Here is a 22,414-nt window from a genome sequence, read left to right as displayed (position 1 = left end):
AATTCGCTGGAAGCGTTCACAGAACTCAAGAAAACACTTCACTTACATGTACTGATTTCCTGTAAAGGACACAACTCAGTAACAGCCAAGTAAAAGAGATGCATAGGGCAAGGAATGGCGGGAGGGCTGCAGTATTCCCAAGCCGTCTCGGGCCATGTGATCCTCCCAGCACTTTGATGTATTCAGCAACCCAGCAGCTCTCTGAATCTCTGAACCAAGAGTTTCTGCAGCACTCAATGTCCAGCCTCCCCTCCCCTCCCAGGAGGTCACTGGTGAGGCTCAAAATTCCCACTATGTAAATTGGTACAGCCACTATGGAGAACAGTATGGAGGTTACTAAAAAACTAAAATGATCCTGCAATCCCACCTGTGTATATGACCAGGGGAAAAACAGGATCTGAAAGGAAATACACACCCCAGCATTCATTGCAGCACTGTTTACAACAGCCTAGACATGGATGCTACCTGAATGCCCATCGACAGGAATGGATAAAGAAGACGTGGTACATGTACACAGTGGAATATTTCTCATTAAAATAAATGAAATAATGCCATTTGCAAAAACATGGATGGACCTAGTCACACTGAGTGAAGCAATTCACACAAAGGAGGAGAAATATGACATTCCTCATATGTAGAATCTTAAAAAAATGATATGAATAAACTTACTTAGAAAACAGAAACATACAGACTTCATGAACCAGTTTATGGTTGCCAGGGTGGAGGGGTGGGGAGGGCAGAAGGGATAGATACTGAGTTTGGGGTGAACAGGTACACACTGCTGTATTTAAAATGGATAACCAAGGCCCTACTGTATAGCACATAGAATTCTGCTCAATGTTTTGTGGCAGGCTGGATGGGAGGAGTGTTTAGGGGAGAATGGGTACATGTATATGTATGGATGAGTCCCTTCATTCTTCACCTGAAACTACCACGTTGTTTGCTAATCAGCTATACTCCAATACAAAATAAAGTTAAAATAATTCCCCACCATATAATCTTTCTGGTGTTCTGTCCCATCCTGAGGCTATTGAGGGGTCCAACCTTAACTCACCTCAATATCAACCCAGTTGGAATCAAAAGGAAATCATTATGAACAACAAAAGACACCCCTATCACTCAGAAAATTCTAAGGCTTTTAGGGGAACTGGTGACAAAACCCAAATATTTATTTCACCACACATACCTTTCCTTCAGTTTTCCATTTATCAAATTTCTCTTTACATTTAATCAACTATGAAACTGCCACTGAAAATGCATTGCTCCTTCAATGCAGCTCTCTGGGGAGCTCCCAGAGGCAGGGCGGTGTCCTGGCCAGCCCTGTATCCTCCATGAGTCAAATCAAAGGACAGCATGGGTAGCTGGCCTATGGTGGCAGGACACAGTCAGAGAGCCAAGTGATGCCTGCTCAGCCTTCAGCCCCTCGTCTCCCTCTGGGGCTAAGGAAACAGTAAACCCAGACAAGTGAGTTCTTGCCTCAGGTGAAAGAGAAACTGTTTCAAGTTCTCCAGGTAAGTCAAAGCCAACCAAGAGTCCACGGCCTAAGGCACAGCTCCAGGTCAGGGGTGGAAGGACGGAGCATCCAGATGTCCAAACCCAGAGCCGCTCCAACAACGAAGAATGACAAGAGGGGTCAGTAACCACATACGGCTGTTTATTTCATACAGGGCTCTGTACAAAATATTTACACATATTCTTTACAGAATAGTAAACCACCTGAAGGTAAAAACACTTTCTTCTCATTGGCAGGGGCTAATCCTCATGTCAGCAAAGCTATAAATCCTAAGAACTTTCTCCTTTCTAGGCCACAACAGAAGCAAATGCCACCTGCTTTCCTGGAATCCAAAAAACCGTGGCCTTGGGACTCTGATCACATGCACCTCCCCGCTACCTCTTCCCCATCACTTCCCTTCAGTATTTACAGACAGACCCGAGAGTTTGTGGCAGGAGGGGCCGATGCTGTCCACTTGCAAAGGTGATAAGACAAACCTGCTATAGAAGACTGGGAACACCTGTCACATCATCTAGATCTTGGAAAAATTCCCGCTGTCTTGATAAATCTACCTCTTTCTAGATTAACCCATCCATATCATGCTAACCCCAGATGGGACTCCTGCTATGGAGAACGATCTGTTGTTTTTGGTTGTAAAGTGCTTAGTGTAACTCATGTAAGTAGATGCCTCTCCTAACCACTCTGCACACCGTGAGAACATGGGGAGGATGTGGAGGTCTGGTGTGGTGGGAGGAAGTGCTTCTGGCACGTTTAAGAAAATACTTGCCAAGAGAGAACAGTGCCCCAGACAGACCAGGAAAAGAAAAGTACATGGCTGCTTCTTACCATACACCCCAGTTCTTCAAAGCAGCAAAAGGCACTTTTTTCCAAGCCACAGTTAATCTAAAACAAACCTAGGTTTGCTTACACGAAAAGCTGTATCAGAAGAACTGAATATGCATCGTGTTCCCTAAGGCCTGGAGAGTCCCTAGGAAGCCTGGAGCAGCGGGGCTGGCTGTCCTAGGCTCCCACCACATGCTTCAGGCTGCAGTTCGTCCCTTTCTGGGTGCTGACAAGTTCCCAGTGACATTTCCAACCAGAAAGGAGAGACCAGCAGCTGAAGAGATAGGTCAAATGCAAAAAACAAAGCCAAGGTGATGACTGGATGCTGATCTGGGGGTAGAAGGGGGACTGAAGGAAAACATGAAGGAAGGAAGGGAAGCTAGGGAAGCTAGACAGGAAGTGGGCACTGTGAAAGTGTGGGGCTGTTTACAAACAGCAACTCTGGCGGAAGTGAAATGTTAAACGCTTAAGTAGAAAGGAAACCTCAGGGTTTTAGAAGCTCATCGTTCGGATGAGAACTATTTTTTTTTCCATGAAGGAACTATTATTTTAAAAGTGATGGTACTTTACATATTGGATGTGTGTAATTCTAAAAATAGTAGTAAATGTACATTTTTATAACCACTATGTGCCTTGTGGAAGAGTAACAAGAAAAAAAAGGGGGGGGCAGGCAAAAACCGGCCTATGTGAGGGGTCCTAATACTTAACATTCCTTCCTGTCTGACTGGCAATGCCCAAGTGATTTCTAGGCTGAAAATAGGTAGGATTTACCTACTAACCTAGTTCACATGTTTCTCTAAGATTTCTGACCAGCTTGGAGCTATTCTTAAAAGGGGCCAATCTTGCTCCCAGGCCAGCCTCCTCTGCCCCTTCCCCTTCATTTCAAGGTCTGACTAAAGCAGCAGCTACATCCTTCTTTGTTAAGCTGAAGCAGACAGACTGGAGGAGCCGCCAGGAGGGCATTCAGTGGTCCAGTTTACTTACTATGAGCAGCCAAGACACTCCCCAGTGACCAGGCCCAGAGGGTTCCAACGGCACCCAGGAGCTGCAGAGACCCATTTCCTTCAGCAAAAGAGGAGACAGCGGGGAGCTCACTCAGGCCACAAGGGAGAAGAGTTCTGTGCTCAGGCCCCCGAGTGCCCAGCGTCACGCAGGCTCTGCTATTGGCCTCTGAAGCAAAGGCATCCATGGACAGGAGGGAAAGGGTGCAGGAATAGAAAACCCTTGACTGAAACCCTTTTAATAAAGGAAATTCCACCCCCTCCCATCTGTCCATGGAAGGGTGAGACTGTGACGTCATGTAAGAGGAAGTATCTTCTCTGGCATTTAGGGAAACAGCTGCAGCTGAAACTTTGGGGCCCACTCCAAGGCACTTTTCACCACGGCTAGGGCGGCCGCTCCAAGCGCCACTGTCAGCCCCATCACCGCCAGCTTCACAAAGCGGTTGGTCCTTGGTTTGGTCAGGACATCTTTTGTTCGCTCATCAGGCCGCAGAAGTCCCCGAAACCGCTGCCGCAGTACCATGTCAGGCCTCTGCTGTGCTGACGCCAGCTCAAAGTCTTTGAACGTAGAGGCAGCCGTTCTGCAGAGGGGAAGGAGACAGAAGGGAATGGGATGAAAGAAGAAGGGGGAAAAAAATGGACTAAATAGTCTGAGGGCAGAGCCACCCACTGCTCAGAAAACTCTTCTTGATCAAGACCCATGAAGTCCCAAGTGGGGATTCTGTTGGCATAAGCGGATCTCTGGAAAAACCACTCCCAGCCCTGTCCCTACCAGACACAATCTTCCATCACTTTTGCTAACAAACACCCCTGCACAACCAGTGCCTCAGCACCACTCACTTCTCGGCTTGCGGCTGGGCAGCTGCCTCTCGAGCAAGTTCGGACGGGGGAAACTGAACAAAGAGGTCTCCTGCTCTACTGATCAGTGTCTCATAGGGCAGGTCCTGAGGGATCTGGGACAACAGGTGGTGGACCGAGGCCATGTCGCAGTCACAATCCAGGACTTCCTGCTCTCGATACAACACGATCTGTGGGGAGCAAGGCCTTGCGTCAGAGACCAGAACATACAGCAGCTTGGCCACTTCATTTCATTCTCCTTAGAGGTAATATAAATTGGTACCAAACAGGGCTCACCCAAAATGTTCAGCAAATTCCTGTACTATCTGGGAAGTGATGCTATACTTATCTGAGTGCTTTTCCCAATGGGCTAGCACTTCCTGCTAGAGGCAAACTTCCACACCATGACAGGAAAGGCTGACAAAGGAAGGAGGTTTTTTAGGAGGAAGGAAAGGAGAGATTACTGGAGATACCTACAGCTCTAGCACAGAAGAAATGGTTCAAAACAGTAGAAAGAATGGTCTTGCTCCCTTTAAAACACAATGAAGAACACCCCCTCCACCCTCACGTCTGATAGTTCAGGCCCCTCTAATAACTGGAAGCCCTCATCCCTGACTAAAAGCCATTTCAACTTTCCATCATAATATCATGCCTCTTCTTAAACCCACTTGGCCATTTGCACTAGCTCCAGGAGCTGTCAACACAAACCCTGATAATTCACAATGCACATGAGCATTTTAAAGGTTCAGAAGAATCGAACAGTAAAAAAAAACTAACAACTTTGTTTAACCAGCATTTCCCAAACTTATTTTTATACATAATATTTTTGACTCCCATGACTCTCCCAGTAACATTCCAAGAACAGTGTCCAGGACACCAGCCCAGGAAGTGCGGTCTTTTGTATCTTTCCATAATCACCAGGTTTCCTTTTAGGGAAGATGATCAAGCTGGACTGGGAGACACACGCCAAACTGCTGGCTCATGGTCTGTACCTACCACAGCTGCAAAGTAAATGGGCATCAGCGGGTGGCAGGCCAGGAAGAAGTCGTATAACCGCACGACGTGCCTGAAGTCAGACAGGACGTGCCCGAACCAGGTGATAAGCCAGCTGAGCGCAAAGATGGTCCCCACCTCGGCACTAGGAGCAAGGGAGTCCAGATGTTAGGTTCCCTGCTGAGTCATCCTGTCCCTCTCCCTGGGCCTTCTTTGTCCTCAGTGCTGTATGAAGAAAGTAACTGGGGAACATGCTTTCTGGAAAATTCAGCTGCTGATAAATTCAGTATCTTCTCCTCACAAAATATTACAGAAAGTCCTTGCAACATACTCCACATCATGGCACTAATACCACAGTAGGGTCCTGGTTGGCCTTATCTCCTTGGGTGCTCTCATCATGGCCAAGAAATGTCAACTCCAGGAACAAGAATCGGCTGTTTTCAGAGAACTACACCATTTTCCTTCTGGGAAAGTCACACCCTTTTGGGGGGCACAGGCAACTATTCTTAGGCTTGAAAACATAACTGTATTAATTGTATAGTTAACATGAGATGACTGAAATACCTTAAGACACAGGTGTTTTTTTTTTTTTTTTTTTAAGAGAGGCAGGTATTGGCCAAGGACACACTTCCAACTAAACAGAAGAGAAAAATCATACAAGAATTGCAAAGAAATATTTCTTTTCCTTGGTGTATGGTAAATAAAACAAGCTACAGATGGGGTAGGGTCCTATAGGACTCTGTACTTCCGTTGTAGCAATAACCTCAAAGTTGGTATGCTTAGCTCGCCCACCTCTCTCCACTAAATGTAAACTCTTTAAGGGCATGGGCTGTGACATCTCCTGCATTCCTGGAAGAGCACAGCACACAAAAGTGTTCTAAGACTGTGCACAGAACTGAATTATCTAGATTGCTGGTGACTGGAAAGGACAACTCAGAAGAACCTAACACTAATCAACATAAGATGATGATGCAACTGAGCTAGACTTGTGAGGAATAAACAAAGCAGCAAGCTGAAGAGGGGTGTCTGTGTGTGCGCGTGCACGTGTACACGTAAATGTAGACACATATATACCTCTGCATGAAGTCATGGAGTTCTGGATTCACCTGGTCAATGATGGGCATCAGATAGTTTAATATATGCTTGGTGTTGTCCATTGTTGGGTCCATGAAATCCCTAGAAGACATTTCAATGAGCTTGGTCAGACCAAACATTTGGATCAGGGTTGGGGGGCAGTTGGGATTGGGGTTCAACCCACTGAAAACACCAACTAGAAAGCGGGCTGAGGAGTTATCGCTGGGGGGGAACTGTCTTCTGCCCTTTTGCGCAGGTACCTGAGATGGTGGGTAGACAGCTTCTCTACTAGGGATGTTGCCAGCCTCTCGCCGAGCACCAGCAGAAACGTGACCACGATGTCGTGGTAGCCCTGGTAGTAGTGCAGCTGCGGGTTGCGCTCCAGGATGAGGAGGATGATGTCGATCAGCTCTTCCTGCAGCCCTTCTCTCTGTTCTTCTGGCATGCCTGGGAGAGGGTAGTGGGGGGGAGACGCACTTGAACAAGGCAAGCAGTCTAGTAACATGGAGGTAAGGAAGACGGTAAGCTGTGGATATGCAGACAAACTGTTTAATAAAGTAAAACAACTTGGCAACACATTCATGATCCATATACTGTTGATAGCCACCTGGCCATGTAGGAAAGAACCACAGACTTGGAAACCTTCCAGTTGGGGAACCCAGCCAACAACACCATCTTAACCAAGTCAGCACAGGGAGTGATGCCAGCAGGGGAACCACTGGACAGCATGTGCCTCTTGATGTGCTGGGGGGAAAAGAACTCAATATTGCTTCAGTGGAATTCCTATCAAGAGTGCATCACCTGAATCTTGCAAGGAGAAAATAAAAACTGAGGCCTGTTATAAAGTAACAGGCCTGTCATAAAATACAAAAGAACAAGTCCAGACTAAAGGAAGCTGAAGAGATATGAAGAATGAATGGAAAATGCACTTTTCTCTATAAGGAACATTATTGGAATAAATGGCAATATCTGAATAAAATCTGTAGATTAGACAGTAGTATTTTTTGTTACTGATTTTAAGTGTGACTATGTAAAAAAGAATTGTGTTTTTAAAAAACACACAGTGAAATATTTAGGGATAAGGGGGTACCATATATGTAATTTATTCTTAATAGCTCAGAGGAAAAAAATGTGTGTATGTATGGTGAAGGAGAGAGAGAAAACAAAACTAAAGCAAATCTAGTCAAAGGTTGATGTATAAAGAAATCTGGGAAAAAGCTACCTGGGGAATTCTGTGTCCTATTTTTGCAGCCTTTTTGTAGGTGTTCAGTTCAGTTCAGTTCAGTCGCTCAGTCATGTCCAACTCTTTGCGACCCCATGAATCGCAGCATGCCAGGCCTCCCTGTCCATCACCAACTCCTGGAGTTCACCCAGACTCACGTCCATCGAGTCAGTGATGCCATCCAGCCATCTCATCCTCTGTCGTCCCCTTCTCCTCCTGCCCCCAATCCCTCCCAGCATCAGGGTCTTTTCCAATGAGTCAACTCTTCGCATGAGGTGGCCAAAGTACTGGAGTTTCAGCTTCAGCATCATTCCTTCCAAAGAAATCCCAGGGCTGATTTCCTTCAGAATGGACTGGCTGGATCTCCTTGCAGTCCAAGGGACTCTCAAGAGTCTTCTCCAACACCACAGTTCAAAAGCACCAATTCTTCGGTGCTCAGCCTTCTTCACAGTCCAACTCTCACATCCATACATGACCACAGGAAAAACCATAGCCTTGACTAGACGAACCTTTGTTGGCAAGGTAATGTCTCTGCTTTTGAATATGCTATCTAGGTTGGTCATAACTTTCCTTCCTAGGAGTAAGCGTCTTTTAATTTCACGGCTGCAGTCACCATCTGCAGTGATTTTGGAGCCCGAAAAAATAAAGTCTGACGCTGTTTCCACTATTTCTGCATCTATTTCCCATGAAGTGATGGGACCGGATGCCATGATCTTCGTTTTCTGAATGTTGAGCTTTAAGCCAACTTTTTTACTCTCCACTTTCACTTTCATCAAGAGGCTTTTTAGTTCCTCTTCACTTTCTGCCATAAGGGTGGTGCCAAAACAAAAAATGTATGAGATGTGTGCTCCCCTCAGAATCAAACTAAATATCATAGGAAGTACTAATCTTGACCCAAAGATGCAGGTGGAAACAGAGGAGCTGGTCTCAGGAGCTCTTTCAGTGCAGGCACCTAGTCTGGCAGCGGTCAGCGTGGTCCCTCAGCTCTTCTGGCTCTTACTATAAAAATGTCAACCCTTGACACACGTGTGCACCCATGGCGGATTCATGTTGATGTATGGCAAAACCAATACAATATTGTAAAGTAATTAGCCTCCAATTAAAAAAAAAAAAAAAAAGTCAACCCTTGGCCTCATGACCTGTTTTAGGAGGATGGCACACAACACAGCTTTCCTACACCATTAGGTTTTCCAGTCAAAAGCAGATCTTGTGAGAGAAAACAGCTAATGCAAGGGCCCAGACTGAACTTAAATACAGGTTTTTAGGCGACAGTGACGCTCATCTCTCATGCACTTTTACCCATCCCTTCTCTAAAAACATACGGTAGAAGATAAAGAAGAAAATGGGAGTAAACCAAGTACTGTGGTCAGGTAAAGTAACGAAGCAGTGAGAGAAAAAAGTAAGCCTTCTTTAAATTTTCAGTATAAAAGTGGTCAGCTAAGTTCAGAAGAACATGAATGTAAAAAGAATATGAAACCACATGGACAGTTCTGTCTGGAAGAAGAATATCCTGGACTGGTATCACATAAACGGAAGAGGGATAAAGGGCTCAGAAGGAAAACAGGTTACACCCAGAGAAAAATGTGAGATGCGTCTGTCCTATGTAGTCTCCTCAAGACCAGAGGAACAGGAAAAGGGGACTGGATCACAGGTATGTGTGTTTATCAAAACCCAGATGGCAAGCTACTGGCTACACAAGAATTACAAGAGCCTTTCTGGGAACCATGATTGTAAACAGGAGGGATGCCCTCTAACAGACAAAATCCAATGCCAGAGCATGGGCTCAGAAGAGTGAGGCAATGGGTTTTGAGACTCTTGTTCCCTCTAGCAACTCTCCTCTCTTCAATTCAAGGACTTAGAGGTGGAGTTGCGAAAGGAAGGGAAACAGATGAGGTCTGCTACCCAGTTCCCTTCATTGTGAAAGTGGAGACAATTGTCATTCTTAGTATTTCTGGGAATGGACAGACAATTTTAGTAACAGACTCTTTAAAAATGTGGTGATTGGCCTTCATTCTAGTCCAAGGCCCCGGTATATGTATATGCAAGATTGTCTGTTGTTGTTTAGTCTCTAAGTCATGCCCAACTCTTTTGTGACTCCATGGCCTGTAGCCCTCCAGGCTCCTCTCTCCATGGGATTTCCCAGGCAAGAATACTGGAGTGGGCTACCATTTCCTCCTCTAAGGGATCTTCTGGATCTACTGAACCTGAGTCTCTTGCAATGGCAGGGGGATTCTTTACCACTGAGCCACCAGGGAAGCCCACAGGCAACATACCGCTACTTATAAATGAAGGTATTAACAGTTCCTGTTAGTGACCACTTCCAAACCAATCTGCTCTTTAAAGTCAGACTGATAGCTCTAGAAATCCCTATAAAGTCTCTTCTGTAGCTCTAACGGGCAGGGGGAAAACCCTCTTCTCTCATTTACCACCTCTAAGCCAAGAGAAATTATTTTGGGCTCAGTGTTCTTGCCTGGAGAATCCCAGGGACGGCAGAGCCTGGTGGGCTGCCGCCTATGGGGTCGCAGACAGTCAGACACGACTGAAGTGACTTAGCAGCAGCAGCAGCAGGCCTTCACAGTGGGGGTTCTGAATGGACTGAGTCAATGAGAGAATGACTCAGCAGACTGGGAGCATGACGGATCCCTAAGGAGGAAGGGTCCTGGATGTGGCCATGTTCTGTGCTAGGATGTAAAGGTCTCGGGACAAGCAAGCCCAACAGAGTAATGTATCTGCAAACGGACTGAAGCCAAACCTACCAAACCTCCCCCTCCCGCCCCAAAGACCACCAGTGTGTCTCACCAGGCGGGAACCGCCGTAAAGACCGCCGGACGTCCAGGAGCACTTGTTGGTAGTCCTTGCTCATCTGTCGTAGGTTTTTCCCTATTGGAGGAGAAGAAACATGTTATTGTAGGAATGTCTGGGAACCAACAGCAGGAGCAAGACATCCTGGCATGACACAAAAGGCCTGGAAGACATACTCAAGGCTTTTTCCTGAAGTGGACATGACTCAAGATACAACATTTGGAGAGGAATCCCTGGTTTAGTTCCAAACATGCTGTTTTATGCAAGTCATGATGACCATGAGAGGAGGGAAGATACACTATCCAAGAGCAGCGGAAAAGTTAGGAGGCCAGCACCCATTATGCGTTACTGGGAATCACTCTGAATTTCAAAGTTCACATCTGTAAAATGGGGATTATTCCCTTCCATGTGTACCTCTCAGATTACTGTTAAGCATCAAGTAAGATCATGAATGTGGAAACCACAGACCGCTGGAAAAACTCTAACATCTATAAAGTGTAGGAAGATTGAGCGGTTCAGAAAGGAGTATTAAGATAAATGTACATGGAGAAGAACCTAAGCTCTCTTAGCCCTGAAATTCTAAAACTAAGACACTGGTAACAGGAGATAGTACTTGTGTTCAGTTGCTAAGCCCAACTGAAAGCAAGGAGGCAGACTCCAGCTGTTATATATATAACAAGTATACATCTCCTTCATAATGGAAATCAAAACTTACCAGAGGAGCCTGTAGAATACAGACTTCATCTTAAAAAGATATGAGAAATTTGGAATTTGACAGAACACCATCTCAGGATTTAGAGTGTGAATATGGCAATGCCTATTCCTTCCAACAAAAGATCACTGCTCTGAGGCCGCCCAGTTCCAAAGACAATAACAAGTGGCAACTTAAAACATCTACTTGGCCACACCATGACACTGTAAACTTTTTATTGGCAGTGGCTGTTTTAATCATCTCTGGTACCTAGCGCACATTAGGAGCACAACTGTGTGTGCATGCTCAGTCACTAAGTCGTGTCCTGCTCCTTACATCGCCAAATGAAAGAAAGAATCCCCAACACCTGGACTTTTGCCAAACATAGTAGGAAAGCAATAAATGTAGACTCAACGAATGACAAAGTGGATTCACTGTTTTCTGTACTTTCTTTTGTATTCTGCACTGCAGTCTAAAAAATTCTTTTTTTCACTACATAGGCCTTGTAGATAAAGTTAAGTACAGTTAGTTGTCCCTTGGTATTTGAGGGGGATTGGTTCCAGGACCCCCAAGGATAGCAAAATCCACTGATGCTCAAGTCCCAAATATTAAACAGTTTAACATTTGCACATCCTCTAGTATACTTCAATCACCTCTAGATTACTTTCAAACCTGATAGAATGTAAATGCTATGTAAATAGCTGCCAGAGCACAACAAATTCAAGTTTTGCTTTTTGGAAATTTCTGGAGGTTCCCGCCTGCCAGAATATATGTGCCAGGTGGAATGTAGGATCCTAGTTTCCTGACCAGGGACTGAACCCATGCTGCTGGCACTGGGTGTGTGGAGTCTTAACCACAGGACCTCTGCAAAGTCCTTCCAGAGTACTTCTGATACATGGCTGGTTGAATCCTTGAACTTGGAGGGCTGACTGTAACAGCTTTTCACAGAATTACAGAATTTTAGAATTCAAAATAGTCTTAGTATTTCCCTATAAAAAGTCTTTTTTGTTGTTGTTTTTAAGGACTATAAGAGGCATTATATCTCTGTAGAACCCCATGTTTCTCAAATGTCCATCTGTATCAAAATTATGTAGGATTCTTGCTAAAATAGATTCCTGCAAACTTACTTCTAGGTGAATATAAACTGGAACATGCATTTTGTGTTGTGGCTGCACTGTGTGGCTTGCGGGATATTAGTTCCTGGATCAGGAATGGAACCTCGGCCCTTGGCAGTGAAAGCATGGAGTCCTAACCACTTTACCATCAGGGAATTCCCAGAATATGTATTTTTAATAAACTCCCCTAACTAGCCAATAATCGCTCCCTCCTTACCTAATAAAAGCTCATTCCATTTTTAATTGAAATTTTATTTCGCAGTTTGGTCTTATTTTCACAGTAGGCCCAAGCATATCCTAAAACGTTTCAGGTGTTTACATGTCTACTCTTGGTTTGAAATCAGCATAAAAATTAAAGACCCTGAAATTCTTTTTTCCCTGCCTCCTAGACAAACTCCCATCACAGCACTTCTTCCCCTAACTACCTGATATAGGAGGTGGATCATTGGTGTTGACATTGAGGAGCTTGGGCCACACTTTCCGCCTGATCTCATCAGTCAGGAGCCCTCCTTCACTGATAGCCATGCGTCTAAGGGCAGCCACATCAGTGGGCTCACTGTTCAGAGCCTGGTAGATCTCTGCCACTTTCTTTTTCCTTTTGGCATTAAAGTCTGCAAAACAGAATGGAAAAGGGCATTAGGCACATATTTACCGTGTGTACATTTTCTGTTCAGGGCTCAATCTCCTTAACTTGGTCTGAAGTAAGGTAGGTATATTTAAAATCAATTTACTGATGAGCACGGGGTTCCCAAGTGGTGCCAGTGGTAAAGAACCTGCTTGCCAAAGCAAGAGACGTAGGAGACATGGGTTTGATCTGTGGGTTGGGAAGATCCCCTGCAGAAGGAAATGGCAACCCACTCTAGCACTCTTTTCTGAAAAATCCCATGGACAGAGCCTACAGTTCACAGTCTAGAGGGCTACAGTCCACAGGATCTCAAAGACACGACTGAAGCAACTTAGTATGTACACACACACACTGATTAGTATATATAGTGTGTGAAACACTAAGGAGACATACCATATAAGTAACAAAGAAAAAGGAATTATAGTAAATGCTCAGTACATTTAGGCATATCTAATAGCCACCATTTATGTTTTCCTACTGTGGTGTTGGAGAAGACTCTTGAGACCCCTGGACTCCAAGGAGATCCAACCAGTCCATTCTGAAGGAGATCAGCCCTGGGATTTCTTTGGAAGGAATGATGCTAAAGCTGAAACTCCAGTACTTTGGCCACCTCATGCGAAGAGTTAACTCATTGGAAAAGACCCTGATGCTGGGAGAGACTGGGGGCAGGAGGAGAAGGGGACGACAGAGGATGAGATGGCTGGATGGCATCACTGACTTGATGGACGTGAGTCTGAGTGAACTCCGGGAGTTGGTGATGGACAGGGAGGCCTGGCATGCTGCGATTCATGGGGTCACAAAGAGTCAGACACGACTGATCGACTGATCTGATCTGATGTTTTCCTAAAGAATGCTGTGCTTCATTAATGCTAAACTTCACAGAGCATTGTTGTTAAGTCAACTCTGCGACCCTATGGACTGCAACACGCCAGGCCTCCCTGTTCCTCACTATCTCCTAGAGTTTGCCTAAGTTCATATCCATTGAATCAATGATGCAATCCAACCATCTCATCCTCTGCCGCCCTCTTCTTTTGCCTTCAAACTTTCCCAACAGCAGAGTCTTTTCCAATGAGTCAGCTGTTTGCATCAGGTGGCCAAAGTATTGGAGCTTCAGCTTCAGCATCAGTACTTCCAATGAGTATGCAGGGTTGATTTTCCTTTGGATTGACTGGTTTGATCTCCTTGCTGTACCTGGGAGCTCAAGAGTCTTCTCTAGCACCATTAGAGAAAGCATCAATTCTTCAGTACTCAGTCTTCTCTATGGTTCAACTCTCACATCCATACATGACCACATCTCTCTTAATATAATACATTTTCTCTGTTATTTACTGAGGAAAAATGTACATGCATGTCACCAAAATTCAGTATTACATTTTTAAACAAAACCACATGTGAAAAAAGCCTCTGGTTACATGCTAATACAATTGGAAAACATCAGAATCCCATGGAGGTATTTTCAAAAGCAGAATGTCAAAGGGCATACTTGGGACTCCAGTGTGGCTAGTGGTAAAAGGGGCATGCTACTGGGTCTCAAGAGCCACACTAATCACTGGTAATAAAAAAGGAATGTATTACGCATCTTACATCCTCATGTGGTAGTTTGTTATTTATACACAGGCATTTTGCTGTGTTTAAATTACTTTTTTAGGAGACTGAGAGTTTGTGGTTAATGTGCATCATATTATAATTGGCTCTGTTTAAAATAATGGGGTAACAGGCTCTCAGAATTTTCATGCAGAATGTTTACTTCTAGGAACAGCAAACACAAGAAAAGTTAAAACTCTTCAACCCACTGAAGAGATGTCACATAGCAGTGCACTGTAATCGTCCGAAAAAAGGTATGTGCAGACACCAACAGCTCAGACAGCTGTGGGTCAGGCAAATCTGAGAAAGCATTATGGAAAAGTGAAATTTAAAAAGAAAGGGGAGGATTCAGAGAGGCGAGGAGATGACCAGAAAGGCTTGGAGACAGAAACACAAGCCCTTTCACTTAACAGTAAATGAAGTCATTAGGAAGTATTTATGTAGCATATACGAGGGGCAGGGCATTAATGTTAATATAAAGTAGAAGATAACACTGGAAGGTAGGTCAGGCCTTAGAAAGGACTAACATCAGAATGTAAGTGAGGTTTTTAGGACAGACACTAAGCAGCTTTCCTCAGTTATGTTCTATTCTGAGGCAACAGTATACAAACTGTTTCCACGACAAAGCTGCATATTGTTAACACAAATGAAAGGTGTAACCTTTCATTAATCCAGTAACCCTGGTTACCTATCTATGAGCTGTGACATAAACTTTATAAACTCAGGCACCGACTGTTTTGAAGTTCCATGCAATTGGAGATGCAGATAGGACAGGATGCTTTTTCACCCAGGTAAACCTGTTCTCCTGGCTAGACTGTTGTTTTCCCTGGTGACCTAGTAGGTGAATCTGCTCCAGGCAGTCTGAGAGATTTCTAGTTTACATCTATAGTTCCGGCATAACTAATTGTTCATAGCAAACCCCTCCTCCCATCTGCACTCCCAGAAATGTTCCAGGTTGATGCTAAATTCAATGGTTACTCTATCTAGAAATCAGGAAAAACCAAGTCCCAATTCCCAATCAATCAGCACAGCACCAACTATAATAAAATGTTTATTTACTTACAAGGTGCTTCAAGCTCTTGGCTTGGACATGTCATACCATCCATCCATGCACCTACCTGTGCATTAATGTATCCATTCATTTATCAACCTGTCATTTAATGAGCAACTACTCATAGTAAAGCACCAGGCTGTGCTGTGTTGTGCTTAGTCCCTCAGTAGTGTCCGACTCTTTGTGACCCTACAGACTGTAGCTTGCCAGGCTCCTCAGTCCGTGGGGATTCTCCAGGCAGGAATACTGCAGTGGGTTGCCACGCCCTCCTCCAGGGGATCTTCCTAACCCAGGGATCGAATTCAGGTCTCCCGCATTGCAGGCGGTTTCTTTACCGTCTGAGCCACCAGGGAAGATCATGAATACTGGAGTGGATAGCCTATCCCTTCTCTAGGGGATCTCCTCGACCCAGGAATTGAACTGGGATTCCCTGCATTGCAGGTAGATTCTTTACTGCTGAGCCACCTGGGAAGTCCATATAACAACACAGGCTGAGACAAAATACGAGCAGGAATTGAATTTCTAGCAAAGAAGAAAATAAGATTAAAAAAGTTTTTTAAAACTTAGAGTGTTCTTGTACTTTGTACTTTCTACACATCACAAATTAAGAACACTTAAATGGTAATACTAAATATTTTTTGAGGTATCTGATATTTAGAAACCTTATTAATCTATTTGGTAAGAGTTTGGAAATTTTCCCTCAACATTTTTTTGACATATATCCACCTTGCCCATCTTTCCACTTAAGCTATTTATTCAGCAATCTGGAGGAAAGGAAAACCGAAACTGTCAGTCTCTCAGTTGTGTTCAAGTCTTCACAACCCCACGGGCTGTAGCCTGCCAGCCTCCTCTGTTCACAGGATTTTCCAAGCAAGAATACAGCAGTGAATTGCCATTTCCTTCTCCAGGGGGAAAGGAAAACCACTGCTTAGGTCTTAGGGGAGTTAACACTGTTTGCAATCAAGTGGATTTGCAGTGTGTGTTAGTCGTTCAGTTGTGTCCAACTTTTTGCAACCCCATGGATTGTAGCCCAACAGGTCCCTCTGCCCATGGGATTCTCCAGGCAAGAATACTGGAGTGGGTAGCCAGTCCCTTCTCTGATCTTCCTGACTAGGGATCAAACCTGCATCTCCTGCATTGCAGGCAGGTTCTTCACCGTCAATTTTAACTATTTCTGAACCCAAATCATTGCTCCAATACTTATTTCTCTCAAAACTCTGTTTGGATTCTATTTAAATCCTGCATTTCAAAATTTACTGCTGTCATCCTGATCCTGATGCCCTGTGGAAATTCAATACACATGGGCAGAATAGAATAAATAATTTAACTTTGCTACTGTTCCTCTGGAAAAACTGGCTTTTAGTAAATGGCATTATTTCCCCATATTACTATTAATATTAAGAATATCCTCATTATAGGGACTTCCCTGGTGGTCCAGTGGCTAAGAATCCATCTTCCAATGAGGGGACACGGGTTTGACCCCTGGTCAGGGAACTATGATCCCACATGTCATGGGGCAACTAAGCCTGTGTGGGCAACCAGAGAAGCCTGCATGCCACAATGAAGAACTTGTGCTGCAATTAAGACGTGAGGCTGTCAAATAAATAAATAAAATTTAAAATTAAAAAAATAAAAGACAATACTCATTATATAACTCTAAATAGATTTATAGGCACTTTGGCCTTTTTCTAAATCTACTGGTGATTCCCAGGGTAGAAAGCTGCTCAACTGCAGATTTTAGCTGTTGTCTGTTCAGACCCCAACATCACCTTTCTCAATCCCATATTTAAGTGATCAAATGTTAGTGGAAGATGAAGAAGGCACTCCTGTGTGTGCCACACACACAAACAAATATTTCATTGCACTTAATGTACAGGTTTTGATTGTGACATTAAAAAGGTAGGAGAAAACAGAAAAAAACTTAAATGATCTGGAGAAGTATAAATTACATAGTGGTAAGGTCAACTGTGAGACTACACAATGAGGGAGAAAAAGTTAAGCGGAGTCTTAACCAATTAATCTACACATACCCTCTTTGCTGCAGAAGAAGAAAAAGCATGGAAAAAGGTTAAAATAACTTTCTTCCTCCAGGGGATCTTCCCAATCCAGGGACTGAATCTGAATCTCCTGTGTCTCCTACATTGGCAGGTGGATTCTTCACCAACTGTGCCACCTGGGAAACCCAATGTCTAACTATCTATTTTAAGATAAATTTTACATATGGATTTTGGGGTAGGACACATTTCTGGACTTGAGAATGCTTTATTTGGCTTTGGGATAAAAGCCTACATTTCATCTGCTGATTGTATACATGTAATTTAAATCCCCTTGAATCCTTTCATCTCCAGTTTTGCTCTGCTTATATGAGATGTACTATATATTCCAAAGCTGGTATCTTCCAAACTCCTTTATAGTAAAAGGTCTTGGCTTTCACAACCACAACAGAATGAAATGACTATCCTACAACTGGCTGCAAAATATATAAGACACTGCTATAAATAAATCCCTGCTGTCTGAAAAGTAATTCATTCAACTGAGGAAAAAGGAATGATATTGGCACTACCTGACCAGCTCTCCATTAAAATGATCATTTAAGTAAGGGGCACTGAAAAAGAAGTTCTTAACAATTCTGATAAGGATGACTGAGTCTGTTATTGTCTCAAATCTCTCCCTACTCTGGCTATGGAACTCAAGTAAAGATTTCTGTTTCCTCAGAGCAACACGTATCTTCAAAAGCATCTGGCTTGGGAAACAATATACAGTTAAGGACAATGGCAAAAAATGAGCACTAGCTACGCTTCCTCCAAAAGTTTTTCCACGCCAGCAAAATACGTATCAGTGATTTAGATCAGGTAAATGAGCTACACACTTAATATGCATCTTATGTGCAAGAATGAAATTCCATACTGATTATTTGGTTTAAGCTTGCATATCAAGAAAGCTTTACAGACTTTAAACAGAAGTTAAAATTAGCAATGCATTGTTGCTGTTGTTTAGTTGCTTCAGTCATGTCTGAGTCTTCCGCGACCTGTGGACTGTAGCTCCCTAGGCTCCACGGTCCGTGGGATTTCCCAGGCAAGAATACTGGAGTCGGTTGACATTTCTTTCTCCAGGGAATCTTCCCCACCCAGGGATCGAACCTTGTCTCTGGCATTCCAGGTATATATTCTATACCACTGAGCCACCAGGGAAGCTCCCTTAGGGCTTAATCAAAACGATGGAAGAGCTAGTCAGATAGAGAGCCTCCCAGATAGACAGACACGCCCAGCTCCACTCCTTGAACTCCTAATGTTGATGCTAGAAATTAACTTAAAATTTTATGCTAACAAAAAGAGAGAATTACAGTGGGAGAGGAAAACCTAACCTTATTCTGATAAAGTTTAAGTGTTAGTTGCTCAGTCATGTCCAACTCTTTGTAACCCCACAGACCCTCCAGGGTCTTCTGTCCATGGAATTCTCCAGGCAAGAATACTGGAGTGGGTTGCCATCCCCTTCTCCAGGGGATCTTCCCAACCTAGGGATCCAACTTGAGTCTCCCGCATTACAAGTGTATTTTTTTACCATTTGAGCCACCAGGAAAGCCCTATTCTGAATAAGGTTCCCATCAAAAATAAACAAAAAAGAAACTGTTTTTGGAGGTCCCAATTAGTTTCAACAAACAGTACCCAAATTAGCGTTGATTCAGCAACTACCTGAAAAATAAAGACAAGTACATATGAAGAATGACTGCTCTACCCACTCCCCCAAATGGAGAAAAACAGAGTAAACCAATCCCATCATAACGTCTACAAAGGAGAGTTAACAGTATTAGTAACCTCTCCAATTTTCCAATATGATGAAAATCAAAACAAGAAAATCAAAACACCAAAAAAAAAATAAATAAAACTCCTCTCATTTCTAAATTCCTCCATTTATCCAGAGAAGCAAAATTCAGGACACTAGAGGATAAAGTCTCGCAACCTAGGCACAGTTGCACTCCAACAGGTCACAAGACCCACATACCACTTGGGGCAATGACCATTATGCCATGAGAACAGATGTCATACAAACACCAGGAGAGGGTTACAAGGCCAAAGGGCCCAGAGGAGTAATATGAGGCGTGAGCTTCATTTCCATAGAGGATTAGAAGAGGAGAAAAAGGCAATAACAAAATGAACTCAGAGAAACAAAACTTGGGTTGCACTGGTGGTTGGGTCTGCTATGCGAATCATCCATCAGAGGATGGAAAACTGGGAAAGTTACCTTACTCTTTCCCAGAGGGCAAAGAGATTATTTCACCTGGTACAGAGTAAACGTTAATAATTTTAACTGTCATGTATTTACCAGTAGATAAAACATATTTGAAAACATAGTGCACGATGAAACTGTTTCATGGAAATGAGTTTAAGGCAGTATAAAAAATAACTTTCTTTTTACACAATTCAATAATATTAAAATAGGCGGAATAGGACGGGGACAGAGAATAGATTGGCAGTTGCCAGGAGCTGTGGAGAATGGGGCCTGCAGAGGGATGGTCTCTCTTTCTGGCATTAAAAATGCTGTGGAATTAGAGACAGTGCGATGGTTGCCCCACCTTGCAAAAATTACTAACAATCACAGAACTGTACACTTTAAAGGGTTAATTTCACGGTAATTAAAAGAAATACGTGTCCAGCGCGTCAATCCAGACCTCGACGACCGATGAATGAAGTTTGGAAAACTGGCCTGACCACTAGGGAGGCGGCCCCGGGAGCCTGCGGACGTGGCCGGACAGTCTCGGCCGGGAGCGAAGCTTGGCCTCGGGTCTCAAGGAAGAGATGGGACGTGGGGCCCCCGCCGTCCTTCCCACTAGGGGGCTCGGGTCTGCCGCCAGTGTTCCTCCGGTTCCCTCAGCATCCGCTGACCGCCCCCTCCGCCCAAACTGCAGGCTCTCTTCCCCTTCAGACGTGACCCAGGCCTTCAGTCTCTTCCTTTTTCGCTGTCCCGACCCTGGCCGGCGGCCCTGGGCACACCCCGCGCGGTCGTCCCGGGCCCCCCTGCCTGCGGCCCCCGCCTCCGGCAGCTGCCCCCTGCCCCCCGGGCCGCCCCTATCCCTCAGGCCGTCCTCGCAGGCCGCTCCTCGGCGCCCTGGCCGGCTTCCGTACCTCCCTTTTCCGCGCCGCCGTCCCAGCGGCCGGAGGTGGGGCCGTCACCCCGGGCACTCCGGAGGGCCATGTCCCGGGGGCCCGGGCTCGAGCCCGAGCCCCGGATGGTGGCGGAGCCGACAGAAGACGCGGCTTCGGCCGCAGGTTCCAGCGCCTGCTCCGTGGAGCGAACTCGGCTTGGTCAGCCCGCGGCGCGCAGGCCTCCCCGCGCCGCCCCGCCCCGCGCCGTCACGTGACCACCCGCTACGCCGCGCGGGCGGCGGCGGAGCCGCGGCTGTCACCCGCGCTGGTGCGCAGGCGCCCTGAACGGCGAGAGAAGAGTGCGGGGACTCTGCCCCGGAGAGTTTGTTCCAACTGAACTTATAGAGCGTAGCAGTCTTGAAGCGATGTGTTCAGGAGCAGATTTTTATCATTTCTTTCGGTTTTCTTTATCTGTAAAATGATATGGATGATTATAGAAGTACTGCACTCAGAATAGTTCTTGGGAAAGTGTTTAAAACACCATCAAGAACATAGAGACTACTGGTGGCACTAGTCTCTTCCCTGGTGGCTCAGAGGTTAAAGTGCTACCCGCAATGCAGGAGACTTGGGTTGGATCCCTGGGTCGGGAAGATCCCCTGGAGAAGGAAATAGCAACCCACTCCAGTATTCTTGCCTGGAGAATCCCATGGACGGAGGAGCCTGGTGGGCTACAGTACAAGGGGTCGCAAAGATTCGGACACGACTGAGCGACTTCACTTTACTTTCTTTCAGCGACTTCACTTTACTTTCTTTCACTGGTGGCGCTAGTGGTAAAAGAACCTGCCTGCCAATGCAGGAGACGTAGGAGCCGGGTTGGATCCCTGGGTGTCATGTCCATCCTGTGCAATCCAGCATCACGGTCCACCAATCATATTTTAAGTCCTTTTTAAAAAGGTCCTCTGAGTAGGTTTCAGGAGCAGTAAAGACTGAAGTTTTTCCCCATGGAAAAGAAATGTAAAAAAGCAAAATGGCTGTCTGAGGAGGCCTTACAAATAGCTGTGAAAAGAAGAGAAGCAAAAAGCAAAGGAGAAAAGGAAAGATATAAGCATCTGAATGCAGAGTTCCAAAGAAGAGCAAGGAGAGATAAAGCCTCCCTCAGAGATCAATGCAAAGAAATAGAGGAAAACAACAGAATGGGAAAGACTAGAGATCTCTTCAAGAAAATTATTGATACCAAGGAACATTTCCTGCAAAAATGGGCTTGATAAAGGACAGGAATGGTATGGACCTAACAGAAGCAGAAGATATTAGGAAGAGGTGGCAAGAATACACAGAGGAACTGTACAAAAAAGAGCTTCACGACCAAGATAATCACGATGGTGGGATCACTCACCTATAGCCAGACATCCTGGAATGTGAAGTCAAGTGGGCCTTAGAAAGTATCACTATGAACAAAGCTAGTGGAGGTGATGGAATTCCAGTTGAGCTATTCCAAATCCTGAAAGATGCTGTGAAAGTGCTGCACTCAATATGCCAGAAATTTTTAAATACTCAGCAGTGGCCACAAGACTGGAAAAGGTCAGTTTTCATTCCAATCCCAGAGAAAGGCAATGCCAAAGAATGCGCAAACTACCGCACAATTGCACTCATCTCACACGCTAGTAAAGTAATGCTCAAAATTCTCCAAGCCAGGCTTCAGCAATACGTGAACTGCGAACTTCCAGATGTTCAAGCTGGTTTTAGAAAAGGCAGAGGAACCAGAGACCAAATTGCCAACATTTGCTGGATCATGGAAAAACAAGAGAGTTCCAGAAAAACACCTATTTCTGCTTTATTGACTATGCCAAAGGCTTTGATTGTGTGGATCACAATAAACTGTGGAAAATTCTGATAGATGGGAATACCAGACCACCTGACCTGCCTCTTGAGAAACCTATATGCAGGTCAGGAAGCAACAGTTAGAACTGGACATGGAACAACAGACTGGTTCCAAATAGGAA

The 22,414-nt window shown here is 44.8% G+C and overlaps 1 protein-coding gene across 2 annotated transcripts; it reads right to left on the bottom strand.

Annotated features, from left to right (window-relative positions):
• Window positions 1-1,633: 1,633 nt before the first annotated feature.
• Window positions 1,634-20,674, bottom strand: TBC1D20 (TBC1 domain family member 20). Of its 2 annotated transcripts, none has more exons than XM_070381526.1 (8): window positions 20,454-20,674; window positions 12,496-12,681; window positions 10,262-10,342; window positions 6,501-6,687; window positions 6,241-6,342; window positions 5,170-5,311; window positions 4,177-4,364; window positions 1,634-3,917 (listed from the first exon to the last, which is right to left on the bottom strand). In XM_070381526.1, the coding sequence occupies exons 1-8, from the start codon at window positions 20,521-20,523 to the stop codon at window positions 3,662-3,664; spliced, it is 1,212 nt and encodes a 403-aa protein (XP_070237627.1). In that variant the 5' UTR covers window positions 20,524-20,674; the 3' UTR covers window positions 1,634-3,661. The 2 variants fall into 2 exon arrangements, with proteins under 2 accessions (XP_070237627.1, XP_070237628.1); XM_070381527.1 differs by lacking the exon at window positions 20,454-20,674 and adding an exon at window positions 20,000-20,202.
• Between the last annotated feature and the right edge of the window lie 1,740 nt (window positions 20,675-22,414).

The sequence above is a fragment of the Bos mutus genome, chromosome 13 (assembly GCF_027580195.1).
Source record: "Bos mutus isolate GX-2022 chromosome 13, NWIPB_WYAK_1.1, whole genome shotgun sequence".
Lineage (NCBI taxonomy): Eukaryota > Metazoa > Chordata > Mammalia > Artiodactyla > Bovidae > Bos > Bos mutus.
The sequence above is the reverse complement of the archived record's forward strand: the minus strand, read 5'-3'. Positions and strand labels throughout refer to the sequence as shown.

Bases quoted from the DNA above. Each gene is read 5' to 3' on its own strand.
- TBC1D20 (XM_070381526.1), bottom strand. From the start codon at position 20,523: ATGGCCCTCCGGAGTGCCCGGGGTGACGGCCCCACCTCCGGCCGCTGG. The intron at 10,343-12,495 runs GTAGTTAGGGGA...CTCCTCCAATAG, and splicing joins TGATCCACCTCCTATATCAG to GGAAAAACCTACGACAGATG. The intron at 6,343-6,500 runs GTACCTGCGCAA...AATGTCTTCTAG, and splicing joins CTGTCTACCCACCATCTCAG to GGATTTCATGGACCCAACAA.